At 47.5% G+C, this 20,851-nt stretch overlaps 1 protein-coding gene across 3 annotated transcripts in view; it reads right to left on the bottom strand.

Annotated features, from left to right (window-relative positions):
- tns1b (tensin 1b) overlaps nucleotides 1–20,599 on the bottom strand; it is a 143,048-nt gene extending 122,449 nt beyond the window's left edge. Inside the window, exon 1 of one of the 3 annotated variants that reach the window (XM_031559936.1) lies at nucleotides 20,258–20,599. In XM_031559936.1, coding sequence (XP_031415796.1) covers nucleotides 20,258–20,272 — 15 coding nt within the window. In that variant the 5' untranslated portion in view covers nucleotides 20,273–20,599. Of the gene's footprint in view, nucleotides 1–2,444; nucleotides 2,929–11,055; nucleotides 11,435–20,257 lie in introns of those variants that run through there. The other 2 variants (XM_031559925.2, XM_031559930.2) reach the window with 2 other exon arrangements.
- Between the last annotated feature and the right edge of the window lie 252 nt (nucleotides 20,600–20,851).

The raw sequence follows: 20,851 nt of genomic DNA, 5'->3' as shown, positions 1-20,851 counted from the left end.
ACAGGAGACATTCCAGACAGCAGCTCCAGAGAGCGGTGGGGGAGAACAGGGCCGGTCTGCCCAGTGAAGCGTGCAGAGGGCCGGGCCTGGGCCCGGGGAAAAATGGGGGGCCAGGGCAACACTACCCCCATAAATCACCTCAACAGGGTTAAATGCCCTTTTATGTAGTGAGAGCGGGGTGGCAATTCTCCCTCTGGGCTGTCAATCAGAGTTTCACTTTTCCACCCTTGTCCTGCGGTATGCTTGAGCCAGGCCATACAACACACTCACACTGAGATAGGGAATGTGTCCTGACCGAGCAGACTGGGGCTCCTTTCAAGATCTGGTCCGACAACTGCCAGTCGCATGGCAAATCCATTACAACTGCAAACATTCGCCTATGTAAATCCAGATGTTGCAATTACGAGCCTTTTGCCAATTTTTCTGATGTCCCACATCTGCTGCTCTCCCCGCCCCCTTCTCAGATCAGAAGGTAACTCAAATATGGAGGCACAGGGCACAGGGTCCAGTTTATGAGATGAGATTCCAGATGCCTGATTATCGTCTTTTAACATTTGTTCCCTTTGTAGAACGTCATGACAAACAGTCAATAAAAAGCATATGTAACCTCAATATTAAAATTCACTCATTCAATCATGCTCTAGTCATGTACAGTCAATGACAAAAAGACAATGCAGGCCTAAAGAGACTGACTAACAGCAACATCAACTCCAAAAATGCCTAATAAAACAGATACCCTCACCCTCAGACATTATGCAACACGGCACTGTAGCAGCTCATCTGAGTCCACCCCTTGAGGAGCCACTTGAGCTCCAGTACCCAGGCTTCAGTCATTGCACAACCCCCATTGACCCCACTGCTGAAAGAACACAGAGTTTCGTTTGGCCGGACGGGTCCCATCAGTCAGCACGGCGCAATCGGAGACCCCTGGGATGAGCCCGGCACAGACCCAACACGTGGCCCCGGGCCCAGGAGCCCCTGAGTGCCAGAGCAAAGCCAAAACAAACGCGGAGAGGCGCTGCTCGGACCCTCCTGTTTGCGCCGGATTGATTTACTGAGGGGTTAATGGACATTGATCATTCCATTAAAGCTCCCTGACCTCTTTGTCAATGCGGACGTTTAGTGGACAGGTCAATATTTACTTTAGCCGAGTGGCAGAAGGAACGTCTGTGAGCAACACCTTCTCTGTCTCCCAGACACCTTGGTGTAGGCCAAAGTCTAGAGAGTAATGTGCACTTGCCAAATGTAGTGAATGTGCTTCCAAAAGTGTACAGTGCAATCACTCTCAAACTTGAATTCGCTCTGTGACTTTTGGGCACTTTTTTCTCCTTGTCTTTTGTGCTAGAAAGTGGCCTTCCAACCAGTTTTAGAGTTTCATCTAGCACATCAATTATTCAGGCTGTTCTTGAGGAAGTGCAGTCTTGGGTTCTTGAGTTGGTATTGGATGTTGTCCCTTCCCTGCTCTTTGGCTCCACTCTCTTATGTCATCTCCTGCTTACTCAGCTCTCTGACTTTCAGCTCTTTGCACTCAAAAAGTTGAACCGGTCATTTCCACACCAAAATGTCCCCTCTCACCACCCATAGTCAATACAGAGCCCAGATTAGATCTTCATGTGTGAAGGGATTTCCTTACTCCTCTCCCTGAGTCAAATCAATCACATCTGCCTCATTGAGGATGCCTGTTTCCTTCATCTATGCCTTCAAATCGAATCACATTTGCAGCTGTAAAGACAGAAGCTTTTCATCTCTGGCTTGTCACAGTGGGCAGCCAGGTCTCCCAGTGAGAGTGGCAGGGGATTTGACCACCCATTAGCCTGCCCATGGCTCACAAAAGCCCACCAAAGCCCACTAAAGAGACGCTGGAAAACATTCAGCCTTTCAATCCAGTCAATCAGTGATGGGAGGGACTGGGCAACTCAACTGAGGGAGATTTGGGATCCTTTTCCACTCCACTCTAGCAACACAGAATGCTAATTAACTAAGCCCTGGGGTCAGAGGAGAGCACCCCAGCCCGTGAACGGACAGCAGAGGAGAGGACCAGAGCGCAAAGGTAGGTCCCACAGCCGCCATTCAGACACAGAGAGAGACACACAGTGCAGTACTTAGAAAGACGGCCAAACACACAGATTAAATTATCCAGAACAGAACAGAGAGAGTTCTGTGTCATAACTGCATGCCAGGTTGGACACGTTGAGAGAAGAAAGAGATGCTAAGTTTCCTAAACTGTCAACAACACAGAAGGGGAACTTTCTTTGAAATCATCTCTTTGAAAAAAGCATATGAACACTTAACATGGCACTTCAATATCTAAATTATATTATCTACAATATCTCTTCCTATTCGGGACCCTTGCCCCTGCACCCTTCTGCACCCCTCACCTCCCCCCCACCCTGCATCCTCACCCCCCTCTCCAAACGTGATGGAGCAGACCACCCCATGCTCACCCAGACCATGCAGGAGAGGCAGACCCAGGTGCGCGCCCGGCCGGCCAGGGTGGCTGGCAGGCTGAGGGAGACGGAGGGCATCCTGGAGGGATGGATCACGCACGCTGCTCTGGCTCCTCGGCTCCTGGCGTGGCGGGATTCCCAAATATTCCACACGGAGCTCCGCACCAGCTCTGCAAATCCATGACACGTCGAAGACAGGCAAAGATGAACCGCTGGTGCTGCTAGTCCTGCAACCGCTGCCTTCTCTCTCTCTCTCCCTCTCTCTCTCTCTCTCTGACTGTCTGACTGTCTGACTGTCTTACTCTGTCCCTCCTGACTTCCTCGGTGTGCACTCTCGCCTTCTGCAACTGGCTCTGTCCCTCGCGCGCGCGCGCACACACACACTCTAATGCTGTCTGAGGGCCTCTCTCTGCACTCTCTCGCTCTCTCGTTCCCTCCTCTGAGAAACTCACAAAGCTTTCGGGGTCAGGCAACTCAACTCCACAGGAGCGAGGGGGAGGTGTCTAGAAGGGGCCTTCATTTATCCCCATCTCTGCCCCCTACCCACGTTCTCCCTCTTAGCTCCTCCTCCTCCCCCTCTCACTCTCTCTCTCCCTCTCTCTCTCACACACACTCTGCCTCTCCCTCTCTCTTTCTCTCTTTCTCTTACTTCATTCTTATTTTCATTCACTTTCTGCACCTCTTGCTTTCCTCCCTCTTAGAATCTTTTTCTCTCTCTCCTCCCCCATCCCTCTAGTCTCTAGCTTTTCTAAGCATGCTCGCTCATGTCTGTGCTAATGTCACTTTAATTTTTCATTAACTCTCTCCTCCTCCTCCTCCTCCTCCTCCTCCTCCTCCTCCTCCTTCTCCACCTCCTCCTCCTCCTCTTCCAGCCACCCCTCTAGCTCATGGCCTCTCTTGTTCCAGAGCTGCCTGCTGAGATCCACCTCTCCAGAGAACAACTCACAAGTCTGCAGACGTCGCATCTGCAGATCTATTTTCAAACTTATGACTGACTACATTCATCTCAGATATAGCACGTCATTTGTATATTTACAAGTGTGCACAACTTTCCTTATTATTAAACCTTCATCTAAAAGTAATGAGCTGCATTGTACACTCACGACAATGAGCCCTGGCCTGTGAGACGGACGGCTGTAAACAAAACGTAACAATGGTGTTTCATTAACTTCCCTCCATCCATCAAGCCCCTAAATTGGTTGCAGGAGAGGTGGTCTGTCAGGGGAGACCAGTGGTCTGTCTGAGGGTCTCCCCTGCATGTCTCTCACACCCTCCCTGGGTAATGTCACTAATCCCTGGTATTTCCTTCCCAGGAGATGAAACAGCTCAGGGGCCAGCCCTGCCTTCTGACAGACCTCTCATTAACCTCCCCCACCCCTCATACACACACACACACACACACACACACGTGCACATGCCCACCCCATTAACAGCCTTCCATTAGCCCAACCAAAACATTTAGATGGCAAAGTGAGAGGCATTTGTAGGGCATTAATCTGTAGAATGATAAAAAGTACAGTGGTGATGTACAACGTCTTGCAGGAAATGGACAATGCCTTGATACTTGGGATACCCTGATATGAGGAGCTTTTAAGAACCACAGGGACCAATATATGGGGCCATGCTTTTTCCTCCAGGGCTCAGAAGTCACTGCTTTAATCAAACGGAGCCATCTGAGATATCTTCGTTTCATACTTTCCGGAGAGAGAAGAGACAGCAGCGAGCCCAGGAGCTGCAGGGATTCTGTGGGATCACTCTCCCCTGACTGGAGCCCGTCCCATCTCACGGGGCTCTCGCAATCACAGCCACGGCAGGCAGAGCCGCTGCCATGCTCCTCTAATCAATCCCTTTATGAGTGCCGCTGCAGTCAATAGGCCTGCTATATATACACGCCAGCGAGCTGAGGATGTGCTTTCACAGAATTCTATTTCCAGGGCCAGGAAATCAGATGAGAAGCAATACAATACAGCAAAGTGTCCCAAGCCCACAGGACCGCACATTAGAGGAGATTGGGGTCAGAAGCAGGCGAGAGAAGAGAGAGAAGGGGACAATAAGGAGATGACGCAAGGAGCCGTCTCTCAGCCCGGATCAAAGAGCCGTCTCCAGCAGTGTTATTCATATAAGTATGTATCAAAAGAGACCAAGCAATCCCTGGGCTTTACTGGAGAAGACTAGTGCAGGGAGAGAGAGAGAGAGAGCGAGACAGAGAGAGAGAGAGAGAACATGCGTCAATCTGCAGATGGGTGAAGGCTTTGGAGCAATTGCGCTGTTTACCTTTCTCATAGAGGGGATGAGTCATGCTCATTCACAGCACTGGCGTGGAGTCTTCAAGGTATTTCCTCTCTGCCCTCATCTAGGAACGATTTGGGATTCTCCCGGGGGGCCACCCGGGTGTTGTTTAATCACTTCCTTGCACACAACACACATTGGCTGGGCTAGCAAAAGAGGGGGGGAAGTAACATTCAAACTATCGTTGCCCTTGCTAATCATTCATCGTTCAGAAATGCGTCATGTGTCGGGGCACAGTCACAACCCACCATTGCAGAGTTCAGAGCTGGCATCTAGATAATGTCTGTTCTAGATACATGTAAGCACAGAGAACTGTGATACCATTGATCTCATGCTGGGAGCTTCTCTTCTGAAAGGACACCCTGTGCAGCACTGGTCAGGTCAGCTAAGCTAAGATCAGCTAAGCTAAGATCAGCGCATAGACACAGAATTGGTGTAAGAAGTACTATCAGATATGTCCACATGTATGCAGAAACCCATATTCAAAGGTGCGTACATGCAAACACTGATTCACACATGCACCATAGGCGCAGCTTACAGAGTGAGGACTCTTCCAGATGCAGGTGCTGCAGGGTGAGGTCAAGCACTGAGGGGTTAAAGGGCATGTGCACAAGTTCCCAGTCCCCCAGATTAGCACAGGTCTCGCCACAGCATAGCGAAAGCATTTAACAGCTGTCTACGGCACACGAGGCCATTGCCCTTGGGGATGCAGTCCAAACGTACTCACTCTAGTTTCTCCCACATTCATTACAGAACGGGCTAACCTAATTCATCCTTTTGAGAAGAGAAAGTTGGCTTTCTTGAGAACACCTGAATTGTGGAAATACCCTTTGGCTATTTTTTTGCTGGACCGTAACAGTATTAAGTGTGAAATCACTGTGTATATTTAGCAGAGAACATGCCAGAGCTTTAAAGAAAAAGTACAAAGAACTCATTTTAATGGGAAAACAACTCAAAGCATGAAGTAAACGCGCACGCTGTTGTTGTTATGCAGTCTTGCAGTGGAACACCAAAGTAGCCACAGCAGCCTCTAGTGGTCAAAGGGAGTACTGTGCTTCAAGACTCACATTGGTCTGACATCCAAATTTCACTCAAAAAGCACAGCATGTAACATGCATGACAAGACTACTTGATTGGATTGTTCAGCTTTAGACAGGAGCTCAAACTGGCTAATGCTTTTCCATTATGTTGCTGGTAAAAGTAGCTGCTGTCAGTCAGTATTTAAAGAAAGCTGTGAAGCCATTGTTAGTTTAAGTGGAGCCACACAGTGAGTCAAAGTCTAAGGACGGGAATAGAAACATTGTGTACTCTGTGCTTTGGAGCATCAATCAACAAAATCAAATAAATGACCTCAGAAAGCTGGAGGACACAGATGAAATCTGAGATATCATTTTTGTTTCCGCTCCATATCACATCAAAGTAAGGAAAAAATGTCCTGCTCAGGTAAGGGAATGGTGGGTCAAATTCATAACACAGATGGAAAATACCATACAGTGTCACAGTATCCCTCTACCCACCAGCTGTATGCTTTTCTAGAGAAAAATTCACTTATAACCACGTGTGGGACATGTACGTACACACACACACACACACACACACACACACACACACACACACATGATAAAGCCCAGCACAGGGAAATGAGACTGAGAGGAATAATGGGTTTGTCCCCTGTGCCTTTGATAAGGGAACCCAGCAGACAAAGCTATCAGCAGGGCCGCTGATGACTGAAGCTTTTGTGTTTCAAGTTCAAAGACACGATGCTCAGCAGCGAGCTGTGACACTATCAGAAAACAGCCACACATCCATGGCACCCGGACATACAGGGAATGAAAAACAACAGCGCCGGCTGGCCCTAAAGGCCCGGGAAGTAGGGAAAAGGGGGAGGGGGGTACCAAAAAACAGACGGCATATTTTTCTCCAGTTAATCAAATCCATCATGGCTCCACATCAATATTCCTCTGACCTTCGCTTCTGTGTTCTCTTTGAAAATCATCCCAGCGCACTATGCCCAATGCTTCCATTATGGAAATAAAATGCTCTCTGGCGCAGAGATAATCTACTACAGGAGAAGAGGTGAAATTGGACAGTGCAGTGGGGCCATTTTTTGTATGGGACTGTGATTGCATCAACCGGAGGAGAGCTGGAGCGAAGGGCAAAAGAGAGGGAATGAGGAGAAAGGTTAGTGTGTGCAGACTACCTAGAGACAGGAACGGGGACATGTACAAAAGACTAAAATAGTTACAAGTAAAGCCCCAACGCAACAACAACAACCAACACACACATGAGGCCACGTGAGGTCCAGGCTTTTGAGGTGTTGTGCTTTGTACTTGGCAGAAATCCCTCGACTAACTTCACTCAGCGAAGCAGGAAGACAGGAAGGACACCCCCTTTCCTATTCCCCCTGCCCACCCCTTCCACAAACACACACATACACACACACACACACACACACACATTCTCTCGCATATCCCTCTCACTCACCCACCCCCTGCTAGTGGAAAAACAATACAGACACACCCTCTCGGGCCCCTGCCTCACGTGTGTGAGCACGCTTTCCTGCAGAGGCTCTGGACAGCTTGGGTCCTGGGGGTCACCAGAGACCCACAGGGGTGAGGACTTGGTGGGGCTGTCCTCCAGCCCTCAGCCCCCCAACCACTGCACATCTCTCTCTCTCTCTCTCTCTCTCTCACACTCATATTATACTACCCCGAGTGGGTCTTGTATAAATCTCTGAGGTCCATAATCGCTTACATACCACAGCAATGAGAGCCAAGTCAAACTGACAAAACCAACATTTCAGCCCATGCCTAACTCATCTCCTTTTAAGCAGCAGGAAATCCACCCAATTCTCCCAACTCTTCTGTGGCTCTTAGCTCATCCCAGTGCTGTGGTGCGCAATCACATAGTTATATAATGACTAGCACACTGAGGGGGTACGCCAGGAATCTTAGGCCTCAGCAGATGTCCTGAGATCCATCAGTGATTAGATGTTCACAGAAGAAGAAGGTCTAAAGGCCATGAAGAATCATTCCTACTATCTACTATCCCAACCATTCAGTGATGCTCACCCAAAGATCCTGTTTGTCCACAGATTACCCTGGATGTACTCGAAACAGCAGTCCGAAGTACAGTCATACATTACATTCCAGAGCACACAATCAGTGCCATGATATTTACTGTGCAAATTGTACCTTATCTTAAGAATCTAGAGGTCATGCAGGTAGAGAGCACCCCCATTAAGGGAATTAAGAGGCAATCTGGATATGTGTGTGTCCAGTATGATTGCACAGGGAGGTTAGGAAATCACTCTTGTTGATCAATCAAAGTCTTCCACTGGGTAAGCCATATAACAACACACTAATGGATAAGCTGATGATTGATGCCAACATTTATCCAGTAGTGATTTTGCACTCCATCATCTCCTGGCTGTTGGCTCCAGGGGTAGAAGGCCTTGTTGCCCCCTTTTTATTTGTTTTTCCTCCACTGACCAGAATGTCGGTGTGTCCGTGTGTGTCACATTTAGTTCAATAGCCACAAGGACATTAGTTAAACGAGAAGAAAAGTGCTTTGTTCTCATCAGTGATAAGTACAGCAAAAGAACAGCGTGGCGTACCATCAAAATGCCAATACAGAAAGATTGATTTAACAGCAAAAAGAGAAGTGCTTGCTACAATCACATTCTGCCTGCAATCCCACTCTACGCTGTGACGGCCAGCAGCGAGACAGGGAGTGGTGTCTTTGTTAATTACCGTAAGTGCATGTGTGTGTGTGTGTGTGTGTGTGTGTGTGAGAGAGAGTGTGTGTGTCTGTGTGTGTGAGTGAGAGAGAGAGGGAGGGAGAAAGAAAGAGAGAGAGTGCATACGTGCAGACATGTGCATCTATGCGCCCTCTTGTGAAGGTACCTGAGGTGCCTTGCAGAGGTAAAGTGCACAGGATATTGTTCCATTTTGCTACACCTAGGGTTCTATTTTCATTGATTGGCAACGAGCAATGAGCAATGAGCAATGAGCAATGAGCAACGAGCAATGAGCAATGAGCAATGAGCAATGAGCAATGAGCAAAGCTCTAACTAAAGCTATCGTGTGGCATGTGAGAGTATTGCGCTGAACCATTTGTATATTTGTGCTTGGGATCTTGCCCACGGTATTAAATGAGCAAAATGAATTATTCGCTTTAGTTAATGCATGGTGGTTGCTTTGCTTGTTGCTTTTCACTGCCCATCACTGAAATTAGGACTCCTAGTGTTTGAGTGTGGTGCTATTATAAAACCCCTGGGGTTAAGAGTGAACTTTAGTTTGGCGAACAGGATACCAGGCCAAAGAAATGTCCCAGCCTGATCCCAGGCTCAGTTTCAGTAAAAATTGCCTTGGCTTATTTGGACAGGGATCAAGGATGAAAGAGCCCCGGTGTCTTAGATCATCTTTGGCCTGCACTGGGATAACCATGAAGAAATACTCCTGGAGGCTTTATTTTTTGCTCCACGACTCCTCTCATGAATGTCAATGAATGAGCTCGGAGATATGGATACTATTAACGGATGTTATTATTGTATAATGCCTCTTGTTCTGAACTGAAGGAGTTCACATTGAGGAATTTAAAAATAATCCAAATGTGCAGTGTTTAAAAAAAATAAAAATACCTCTCTGTGTATGAATATGAGATATGAGTATGTGTACAACCACGGCTATGAGTGTTTGTTTATGTGTTTGTGCATATACTGTACATAGATCAGCATGTGTGTGTGTGTGTGTGTGTGTGTGTGTGTGCTTGGGTTAACACCAACTTCTGGCTAATGACACTTTAAGCTCAAGTTAAACTTTTGGGTCTCATTATGAGCGGCATGTCTGGCAATATCCTGCTCCATTGTGCTTCCACCCATGAGAGAGTCTGACACCCGTATCAGTGTCTCGCCTGCATGTCTCACCCATGCCTATCTGCACTTTGCACCAAGAGATACTTCTCCAGTTTAGCCCTAAGATACAATTGCATTAATTACCCCCCCCCCCCCCCCCCTAAAAAGTTTGGATAGTGATGTTAATAGCACATGCATGAAGCTCTGTGCCAAAGCCATAAGAGGATTATCTTGGTCTGTCTTGGTTTGGATCCTGATCCACTTGCATCCATCCCATCCCATCCCCAACCCCCCCCCCCCCCCCCCCCCCCCCCAGGCCTGCGTGTCTCGAGGCCTGGTGATAACCATAAGGCCGTACTGTAGTCTGTGCCTGTGGCGTGCCAGAGGAAGCTCAGAGTGGAGACACAGACAGGGATGGTGAACCAAACCCCTCATGCTAATGCTAAACTGGGCCCTTGTGTGCTGGAATACTGTGCACTTGGCAATGTGTTCTTCTTCTTCCTGAGACACAAAGGGGGAGCTCATTGCCAGGCACACTGGCAGAAGACGGGAGCTCAAATAGAGAGATAAGGGATGAAATGGGGGTCTGGAGGAGGGCACTTCCAAATTGAATAAGTCATTGGCAAAAGCAGGGATGAAAAACAAAAAATGACCAAGAAGCTAGAAAATGAGAGAACGATATCTGCAAGAAATGATTTAAAACAGACCTTCTATCATTAAATCAAACAACATAATAAGTGAATACCAATGCCTTGCCATGCTTGTTTCATATGCATCAATGCACTGAAAATCATATTAGATGTCCTTCATTTAAGAATTCTCAATATACACACCGAGAGGTAGGAGGAGGAAAGGACAATCAAAGTAACAAGGCGGTGGAGGTCAGAATGCTGCATTAGCCTCCCGCGTTTATCATAGCTAACCAAAGAGCCACAACGAGCCACTCCCCCCCCCCCTCACTCAGTCCCACTCACGGACGCTGTAAAAACACTCTCTGTGTTGTTTTTTCTACTCGCCATATTTCATTTTTACGTCGCTGTGGGATACCAAGGTAACCCTGAGATCAATAAAATAGAAATGCACCATGACAGCCGTGCACAAAGACATTGATTCATTTATTCTAAAAAGCCATTTAACCTGCTGCGTGACCACAATAACCATGCACCCTGTGTCTAAGAGAAGTCAGAGAGGAATACTGCTGTAGCGAACACTTAATGTCAGTGGAAAATCCAACCAAAGTGGGTCGCATTTGTCAGTCCTTTGAGCTATGCTCAGCATAAAGGCTATGGCATTATTTTAAATTCATGATGGAATGAATGACTCACACAGATGATTAGAAAGGCGATGGATGGGTGTCTGGCATCACCACAAAAACCCATTTACTTTCCATCCCAGCGCACTTCTCCAGACAGAGAGAATCTCAGGAGAGGAGAGCGTGTGTGGAGTCTAGTGAATCTCACTCACCTGCTGACTTCGGGCCAACCTGAGAGGGAAGAAGCAGAAGAGCAGGAACTTCCCCCAGTTGATGAAAGCAGCCAGGCACCAGTTCAGACGGGCCATGCCTGCTTTCCTTCAAACTCTCCCTCTCTCGCTGTCTTTTTCTCTTCTCTCTCTTTCTCTCTCGCGCTTTTCCTCTCTTCTCTCAGCTATCCCACCACTGCAGACGTTCCACTGGCAGACCCTGTGGCTCCACGCGTCTCCAAATGAGGTTTCAGGGCCTGCATCTGAGAACCTAAGCCCATCACAGTGATCCAGCCCCCTTGGAGTGGAGTGGAGGATGGGGCGTCATCTCAGAGAGTGGTACATACAGAATTGGGAGCGCGTGGATGGGACGACACACCTGCTGCCAGCATATTCCCCTCAGCTCAGGGTCTCTAAGCTCTTACTCTGGGGGATGCTGCATCGCTCTCCCTACATGAGAGGAGGAGGAGGAGGCGGAGGAGGAGGAGGATAGAGCGAAAGAGGGTGGGTGGGTGGGAGGGATGGAGAGGAGGGCGCGGGAGACAACACAATTACTGTGCCTTATACTGAAACAGACGTGGAGAAGGTTTGGAAAAAAGAAAACAGGAGGCATATTTTTTTTGCGAGTGATGTCAACAACCTGCTGACCAAGAGGAGTCAGTATGGAGGAGGATGCAGGGTTTATTCAGAGAGCACCCTCTCTCTCAGTACAGCCTCGACTTGGGCTCCAGCAAGAGGTAAATGCACTTCAAACACACCGAAAGCCCTCTCAAAGACACAGCCTTCGACATACCTTTTAGTAACCAATACCGCTGACACAGTTATATCCATAACAAACGGTAGTTTAAATGAAATGCTGGCGAGAATAAAATAAAAATGATCGTGTTCTGACATCTCCACTTGGCAGGGGAGTGTAATGAAGAAGGACAGGTCCGTTAGCCAATCATAATTTGGCTCTGCGGTGGCACATGTCCTCCTTCCTCTTGGGGAGCTCTCAGTCTGTCTCAGTAAAAGCTTCATTAAGACTAAGGGACTCTGCCATCATCCCAGACAGATATTGACCCACTCATTATGCTGCCTTCTAAAGTGGGTGGGTTAGGGAATAGTGATTGAAAGGCAGAGTCACTGGGACCAGCCCAGCTCCCTGATTGCCCTGTGATTTATGGACAAGGCTCCTGTTTGTGGATTAATCTACAGAGACTTACCAAGACAAAAACAAGCATGTTAAAGCATATCACGGAACCTTAAGATAACAAGCCTATGCCGCAGAGGAAGGAGAGACGGTGGATTAGCATTGCAAATGAAGTGTGGCTGCTGACAGATTCTAGGATGGGTTCTGCTGATTTATAGCTACTCCTTTTTATTTCAGCTGAACAAAACAGCCTGCCGCTCGAGCTGCACCTACAAATTATTACTCCACATGAAAGACAAACCTTTTTATTACCAAGCACAATAATATAAATGTGCACTATTGTTTGTGTAAATATATATTATATATATATATGCTTCATGTCCACACTACAGCTTTCATAGTTGAGTGACAACCTTTGGAAAGTAGATCCATCAGTCAGCAGAGACATCTGAAATGCTACAACCCATTTCATTAACCCATTCACTGAGCACAATGATCTCATTACCCACCATTCAACCACTTCATCTCTCCAGTCAATCTGGTTATAACAACGCACTGGCAGAGATGACTAGCCTTGAGCTACATGCTAGCCTGGCTGAGGCTAGCCACCGCGTGGAGCTGAAGCAGCGGCGGATGTGAGATGGAGACGAGTGAAAGCTGAATGTGCACAGAGCCATCAGAGCCGTCAGAGCCGTCAGGCTGGAGAGGCAAGAGGAGGTAGAGAGGCTGTGGCCCTGTGCCACTACCAGGGTCTGATCAGGCTGGAGAGACCAGAGGAGATAGAGAGGCTGTGGCCCTGTGCCACTACCAGGGTCTGATCAGGCTGGAGAGACCAGAGGAGATAGAGAGGCTGTGGCCCTGTGCCACTACCAGGGTCTGATCAGGCTGGAGAGGCCGGAGGAGATAGAGAGGCTGTGGCTCTGTGCCACTACCAGGGTCTGCTCTCCTCAAAGTCCTCTGAGCAAAGCCACAGAGGCCAGGTCAAGTGCAACAGAACCCCGACGGTGTGCATTGTGGCGAGGGTGTTTGGAACAGAAAACTGAAAGATATATTACCCCAAGAGCTCTTTAAAGGGGCACAGCATAATGGCCATTCGCTCTTGTTTCACCTCGATTTCAGAGAGGTCCCTGCAGACTCATAAACTTCACTCCGCCAAAAATTGTGCGTCAACTCCAGTGCCTATATGAAAACACATACCCTGGGAGCCATGAGGAGGTTGGTCAACCTCACGCCTGTCAGTCATAAAACTGCACAGGATACGGCCGTTTGCACTTCATGAGCAGGAAATGAGAGGAGAGCCAGCAGTTAAAAAAACTGAGAAATCTGTGTGCGGCGGCCGAGATAAGCCCCAGTTAGGGTGGATCTCCCATTCATCCTGTTTTGTTGACCTGGAGTGGGTTTCAGGGAACAAGCCATGCAGAGAGAGAGAGAGAGAGAGAGAAAGACAGAAAGAAAGAGGGAGAGAGAAAGAGACAAAAAAATGGTAAGAATGGTTATCTCCAGTGATGGCATCAGCGATGGGAAGGAATTTGCACAGCTGATAACGGAGTGAGATACAGCTGACAGGAGGCCTCAGAGAAACACTGTGTTACAAATATGAGACTGCAATCAGCTGGGTGGAATGCAAAGAAACTGCAGCCTTTGATAGGTAGACACATCACACCAAGCTCAGTGCAAACAAAAATAACACACAAAGAACAACAGAGAGAAATAGAAAGAGCCTAAAAGACACAGAGAGAGAGATAGACAGAGAGAGAGCCTACCAGACAGAGACAGACTAAGAGACAGACACAGAGCGAGAGATTAAGCCTCAGAGATAGAGAGAGGGGGAGAGTATGAGACAGAGACGGAAAGAGTAAGAGAAGGGGGGCAGATAGAAAGAGGGGGAGAGAGAGAGAGAGAGAGAGAGCGCTGGCAGAGTGTCAGACGGTGAAAGCATGGGCTTCCTGTGCTCCTGGAAGAATAAACAAAACGTTTTCATCCCATTCTCTCCGCTGGCTCAGGTGCTCCCGGCCTGTTCTGGGAAATCACGGGAGAGGCTTAGTCATTGTCCCCGGGTCATTGTTTTCTGGCATAATGGGGGTTGGGTTGGGGGGCAGGGGTTGGAGAGAGATGCTTGTGTTTTGAGAGGAGGCCAGCATAAGCAACTGCAGCTGGTGGCCGAATCAGAGCACTGAGCTGGCTGTTCTGAAGTCATGGCCGCCTGCCCTGAAAAAACGGCTGTCACCGTCACACCCGAGGCACTCTATTTCGGCCCAAACGAGCCCAACCCCGCTAGTGTGCTTTTAGACACTTGATAACAGGATACGGGGTGCAAACTCAAGGTCGCGCTGCATGTTTTGTGCTAAATAGGCTGAAACTGAAATATCTGGCCAAAATGAAGCCAGCTGTTTTTTTTGGGGGGGGGGGGGGGTGGAGGCGGGCGGGGGGGGTTGGAAGAATGCCGGTGTTCTCTCAGCGTCCTGGAGGATACTGCCATCATTCCTCATAAAGTTAGGCCACTGTGTATGTATGAGATGAGGCCCTCTCTCCTAGAAAACCTAGATGATGTACTTGCAAAAGGCAAGTGTGTCTAGCTTGTACAATCCAACATGGCTGTAAAGGTAGATGAAGAGTTAATGTAACCCATGTAGATTCAGCATGTAGATGGACTCATGGAGCACCCGTCAGTGCACAGTAACAGCATCAAAACAAAATACAGTCGTTGCAATTTAACCCAATGTTCTTTTAATTAAAATCGACCCACTTGTGTGTGAGGTAAAAGATTCAGAGTGCCGTTTAATGTTCTGTGGTTGAGCTGCCTCAGCGTTCTCAGATAGGGAATGTTAATGCAGCTGCGCTTTGTGGAATGAGATTGGTTGGGCTGGACACGTGCGTGTGTGTGTGTGTGTGTGTGTGTGTGTGTGTGTGTGTGTGTGTGTGTGTGTGTGTGTGTGTGTGTGTGTGTGTGTGTGTGTGTGTGTGTGTGTGTGTGTGTGTGTGTGTGTATATATGTGTGTGCGTGTGTGTGTGTGTATGTGTGTGTGTTTGCATTTTTGCATGTGTGTGTGTGTGTGTGTGTGTGTGTGTGTGTGTGTGTGTGTGTGTGCGTGTGTATGTCTGAGCCCAGTAGCAGCAGGTTTCCCTTAGAAACCAAGCTGGCGCGCAAACCACGACTCAACACTGGACCACAAGACCTGTCCGCTTATGGAAGCAGACGATGGAAATCTTGCTCGGGCCACACTTTCCCAGGCCATTTTATCAGTGCACATGGCAACTCCGCACTTGATGTTTTTTTAACAGGAGTGATAAAGCGGGCCGCAGAGACCTTATATTCTGCTGTAATTCATGTGTCAATACAAGAGCGCTGGGGTTTGGCAGGAGTACTATGACATCATGCACCCTTGACATGCACTTTGGCTGGTTAAGCACCCCCATATGTTCTCCTCATACGAGGCTGAACTGGAAAGCATTTCAGTTTTAAGGCTTTCTAAGTGCCAGAGATGAAGTTCAGTTTTCATACTGCAGACGACATAAAACTCACGCAAGCAGCCTGCATGCACAACTCCCCCCTCTAACAGCGTTCAGATACAAATGAAGACAGGGCACAGAGACCTTGATTACAACGCTGACGATTCATGGATCCAATTAGCCTTTCCACTCCTCTCATTGATCCCCGAGGCCATTATGCCAATTGAAGGACTTGCAAATATTAATGCTAAGCAGAAACGCAGGAGATTGAATGGAGAGATGTCATCCCAACAAGAATCAATACCAATTTATATTGTTCCATTTATATATGAAAGATGACACAAGAGAGAGTATGCAAAACACAGAATGCAAATTACATTTCCATAAAACCATAGCCTTGTAGTTAAGCTGTTTTGAAGAAGTTACAGATATATGTGGGCCACCCATGTACAGCATCAAATCAGTTCACTGACAATCTAATCCCCTGAGGAATAACACCTGCCTGTCTTTCATTCTTCCAAATCCTCCACAGGAATGTCACCAAGTAAAGAGAAAAACCTTCAAACAACGCTGCATTAATCCCCGCTATCCCTATGAAATCATAACAGATTAGAGTTGTGAAAAGAACAGATTTGGTAGCATTTGAACTTTGTGAACTAATTATGTTCTGTTATGGTTATGTAATAAAGTCCCAAAGGTCCATCTGACGGGAACCAAACGGTTATGTGTTGCCTGTATACTTTGTGAACACGACGATGGGGAGAGAAGGAGCAGGAGTGCGGGGCGACGCAAAGGACAGGAAGGGAGGATGGGGCTCAGGATTAGCACAAGGAGCCTGTCCTGTGCTGTGCTGTGAACGCAGCTCTAATTGGCCCTCTTTTGTCCCCAAATTGAAGATTCCTGTGTGGCCTGGAAAGAGACTAGACAAAGCCCAAAGAAGAGAAAGGAAAGAGAGGAAAAGAGAGAGATGGAGAGAAAGAGAACAGGAGCAAAGAGGGGAAAAAAAGAATACCCTCTCTACCCTCCACTCCCTCACCCAGGATCTCTAGGCCATTCTCCTTGGCCGTAGAGGGCCCTTTCCCCTCTCCAGCTGAAGGGCTCTTGCTGAAACTACCCGCTGAATGGACCTCTGTCAGAGGCTGTGGGAAACACTGAGGACTGCTGGGGGTCATGCCATCCCATCCTCACCAGGTATCCGCACAGCCAGCCAGTGTACATCTCTGTGGAGCACAATACGGCAGGCAGGCAGGGTTTTAAACCCCCCATCTGCACACCACCATCCCCTTTTATACCCACACACACAGGCACACAGGCGCACTCACCCCCCGAAAATACTGTCCCTTTTATTTGGCAAGGAATCCTTAAATTCCAGCTCGCTTGAGGGACGCCTTTAATTAACTGCCGCTCATTTCAGCTCGTGCTCCAAACAGTGTTAGCAGTGTTTGTGGTGTAGGGGGTCAAACACACTCCACTCTAGAACTGCAAGGCGATCACCTGCTGTTTAATGAATGCTTTCAAGGTTCAGCTCTCCCTGGGTAGGAGACAGGGTTGAACTGATGAAAAGGCACTGAGGGGAGGAGAGGACTGCTGAGCACTACCTCGTGTCGGATTCAGGCGAGCTCCGCTCTGTACAGAAGCCTGAGAGAACTTTCTCTCTCAAAGCCTGAAGATGTTTAATGTGCCAAATTTGACTCTCATAAATGTGCCAAATGTGGCAAGGTCATTTTTCACACTGTTGCATTGGGAACATAAGCAGACAGTTAGAAACCAGCACATGACAAGGGCATATATCCTTCTTCAGCTGCATATATGAATGTTGTGTACTGTCATAGGAGCAATACAGGACACAGCATTCAAAAATCCTAATGTAATATAGCTCTGCTTTTTTTTCATTATGATTTTGGTAACGCTGTCTTAAAATCTAGATCCAAAACATCTCTGACTGCTAGAAGACAGCGGAGTAGTTTATGTAAGAGACAGCTAATCCCATTACAGTCCCAAATGGAACACAGGGACGCAGGCAGCACTTCTGCCAGGGGGCTGGTCTGTAAGAGCAGGGAAGAGCAAAGCCCAAAGACAAATGTCAAGCTAGTTTCCTCCTCCAAACAGGATTTTGAGATGTTTAAAACACTGCAGAGTGACCTATTCCGAGGAACAAGAAAGTAACAAAGACCAAAAAATAGCAAGTACTAAGCAAGTTACCTCCTTATTCATGCAATTATTTTTGAATGTTGATGAAAGACACATGTTACTCCATGTGCTCTCACTTTTTTTACCCTGACCAAATCTATGGATGACGAAACACTGAGTGTTAGCTCTACACCCTCATCTCAGTAGTTCATTCCCATCAAACAACTGTCACAACAAAGACATGACATTCAGGAAAACATGTCACTGAAGGAGCCTGCAGAGATGTTTTGTTTCTGCTCATGTGGACAGGGGCCATTGTGAAACAACAGCAAGGTCATGTTGCCTTTGCCGATCTATCACCCCAGAGCTATTTCAAAGGTCACTGTTTTGGCTTACTGCTCAGCAATGCAGTCCAGTGGGCACGCACAAGGGGAGGCCAGAGTGATCACCTTTACAGGGACATTTAGAGAGAGGGTCTGAGGAGACATGCTTCACTTGCATCACTCTATAAGGAGATCCCCACATAAAGAGCTCCTCAGCGGGCTATATGAACCCCCCAAAGTGATTAGCAGTCACTGTGACCAGGAATTCAAGATACGCAGGGGCACACAAATGCACCAGGAACCCATGGCTGGAGTGCAGAAACAAATCGTTCAAGGCCTTCACCTTTCCAAGCATCTTTTATTAGTTTCTTTGTGATGGTCTGTGGACTTGACCTCTTGTCCAGGCACTAACAATGGCTCTTTTCAGCATTAAGCTTTGGTTCTACTCATGATTGACCCAAGATATGGACCTTAAAATGATCACTACCGCTGCCATACAAGGTTTCAAAAAAACGATATATTTCCCTTTTTAATGACAAACAGAGGAGATTAGGTCTTGCTCATCTATTTCCTCTCAAAGAAAAAGAATGTCCTTTAAAAGAAATATAAATGTATACATTACCTGTTTCCCAAAACCCTTGATTTGATAAAGGTTATTTGCTGAGGTGGACGTCATATGACATATTGGATGTTGGTGGTTAGAGTTTGCTATAATTGCTTCCTGAGCCCAGCTGCTGCTGAAAATAGGCGTTCAGGTCTGTCAAGCAGCAGGACTAATGGGCCTGGTGTCCACAACACAAACTAAAACACCAGCAAAGAGAGAGTGCCGATTACCCAGCCCTCGGCATTGTTAAGTAATGCCCCATAAAATCAATGAGATGGAAACATACACGATGCATGCCACAAGTGAACAAACCTGGAGGCCGATATATTTTTTTACGTGCTATGTAGTGTGGTAGAAAATGTCATTGAATTAGTTTGGTTTGGCTTTGATTCGCCTATTTGCAAACATTTACAAGCCAGGCTGACAGAGGTCTGCATGCAGGAGACAGCCTCGCTGTGCTATGAGCCTGGTTTAAATGACTGTGCTATGAGCCTGGTTTAAATGACTGTGCTATGAGCCTGGTTTAAATGACTGTGCTATGAGCCTGGTTTAAATGACTGTGTTTAGTTTGAGCATTCAATGAGAGGAGCAGCCATAAATGAATGTAAATAAATCAACTGGGGCTACAGACATCAGCTTCTCCTAGTAAACATAATTACCAAACCTGAGTAACTTTAATTACCCCTGGTATGCAAGGCAACAAATGCCAGTCTTTTATCTGTGAATGGACTAAATTTTGCCATTTAAACGATCATGAAAAATCCTCTCCCTTCAAACATAAGCCAGTGTTCAGTTTGAGTAACTTGGCAACCTCATGCCACTTTAAGCCGCAAGCCAGAACCCTGACTCTGGCAGGTCTATCAGACAAAAGCCATTAGACTTCACAGGAAATCTGCACAAGAGCGCATCAACCCCGTCAGAGTACATGTAAACAACACGGTTCCAAAGAATTGTTCGATGTGTTTTCGAGGCGTCTGATTGGCTGGGGGAAGCGGGGGAGACCACCACCAGCATAGCACTTGACTGAAGATCCCCGTGGCACACCTTGCCTGCTGACAAGTCGAGACATGGAGCCGTCTGACAGGCAGCACTGTCTGCGTGCAGCACTTAGTTTTTCTCTTTGTGGATTCTGTCACAGTATCTCTCAAAGGTGAACCGCTGTCAGAAACAACAACAGACGCTAAGAGGTTTTCAGAGACATTTAGCGAACTAGGTGTATCAGTTATACAGAAAAAAGACTGGTCAAACTAATTAGATGTGGATGTTCATCAGGTACAAAGTCAGAAATGATGAGCTGTCAACTCTTAGTATGAGACACACGTGGACAAGCCAACGTAAGCACTAACTGACGAAGTATTGACCATGACCTGTGCTGCAGACAAGCCATCAAAGCACAGTCCTTATCTACAACCGCAAGCCCATCTTCTGAGATGTGGGATCAAGTGTTATGTAAGAAGCAGCCCTTCCACATCTTCTGTTGTTTAGAGAGCGTCTGATCACAGCCCTCTCCTTGTGTGCTGTGTGGAGGCTCCCAGGCAAATTCTCAACAGCTACCTGGACACTCACCAGCCAGAAGGACATCGCAGAGCTTCGTCTCCGACTCGTCTTTGCCCTTTCTACGTCTCTCCGGCGTGCTTCAGCGTAGACTCCTCTCGTAAGGGTTGCCGGGATTCAGAACACAATGCGGGCTGGGTTGTATCGGACCTAAGCGGACAGTGCCACCGTCCTCTCCTCGCTGCTGTAGAGCTGCATACACAGGGAGTCTGAGTCCAGCAGTCTGGGCTTTGTCCTGGCATATTTCCTGAGTTGCATTGTTCGTGTTGGAGAGGAAACACACACACACTCACACACACACACTTTTTTATCGGAGAGATTCTCCCAGGGGATGTGACCATGAGGCGACGTGCAGTGTGACTGGATCAGGGGGAATGTTTTTCTTTCCCTTACGTTTCTTCAAAAAGGTCAAAGTTTAACCGGTGTCTAGCACAGGGCTCTCAGGCTGTGCTGGGCTAGTTAACTTCCACGTTGATCATTGACAGGACTTTCAAGCTAGTCTGACAGCAGAAGACACATCTGCCCCAGCAGCTATTACACAGCAGGACAACAGGAGTTGCTGCTACCTTATTTACTGGCTCTTCATAAGACTAAACAATGACCTTC

Source organism: Clupea harengus, chromosome 2 (genome assembly GCF_900700415.2).
Source record: "Clupea harengus chromosome 2, Ch_v2.0.2, whole genome shotgun sequence".
Lineage (NCBI taxonomy): Eukaryota > Metazoa > Chordata > Actinopteri > Clupeiformes > Clupeidae > Clupea > Clupea harengus.
Note: the sequence above shows the minus strand (reverse complement) of the source record. Positions and strands in the feature narration are given on the sequence as shown.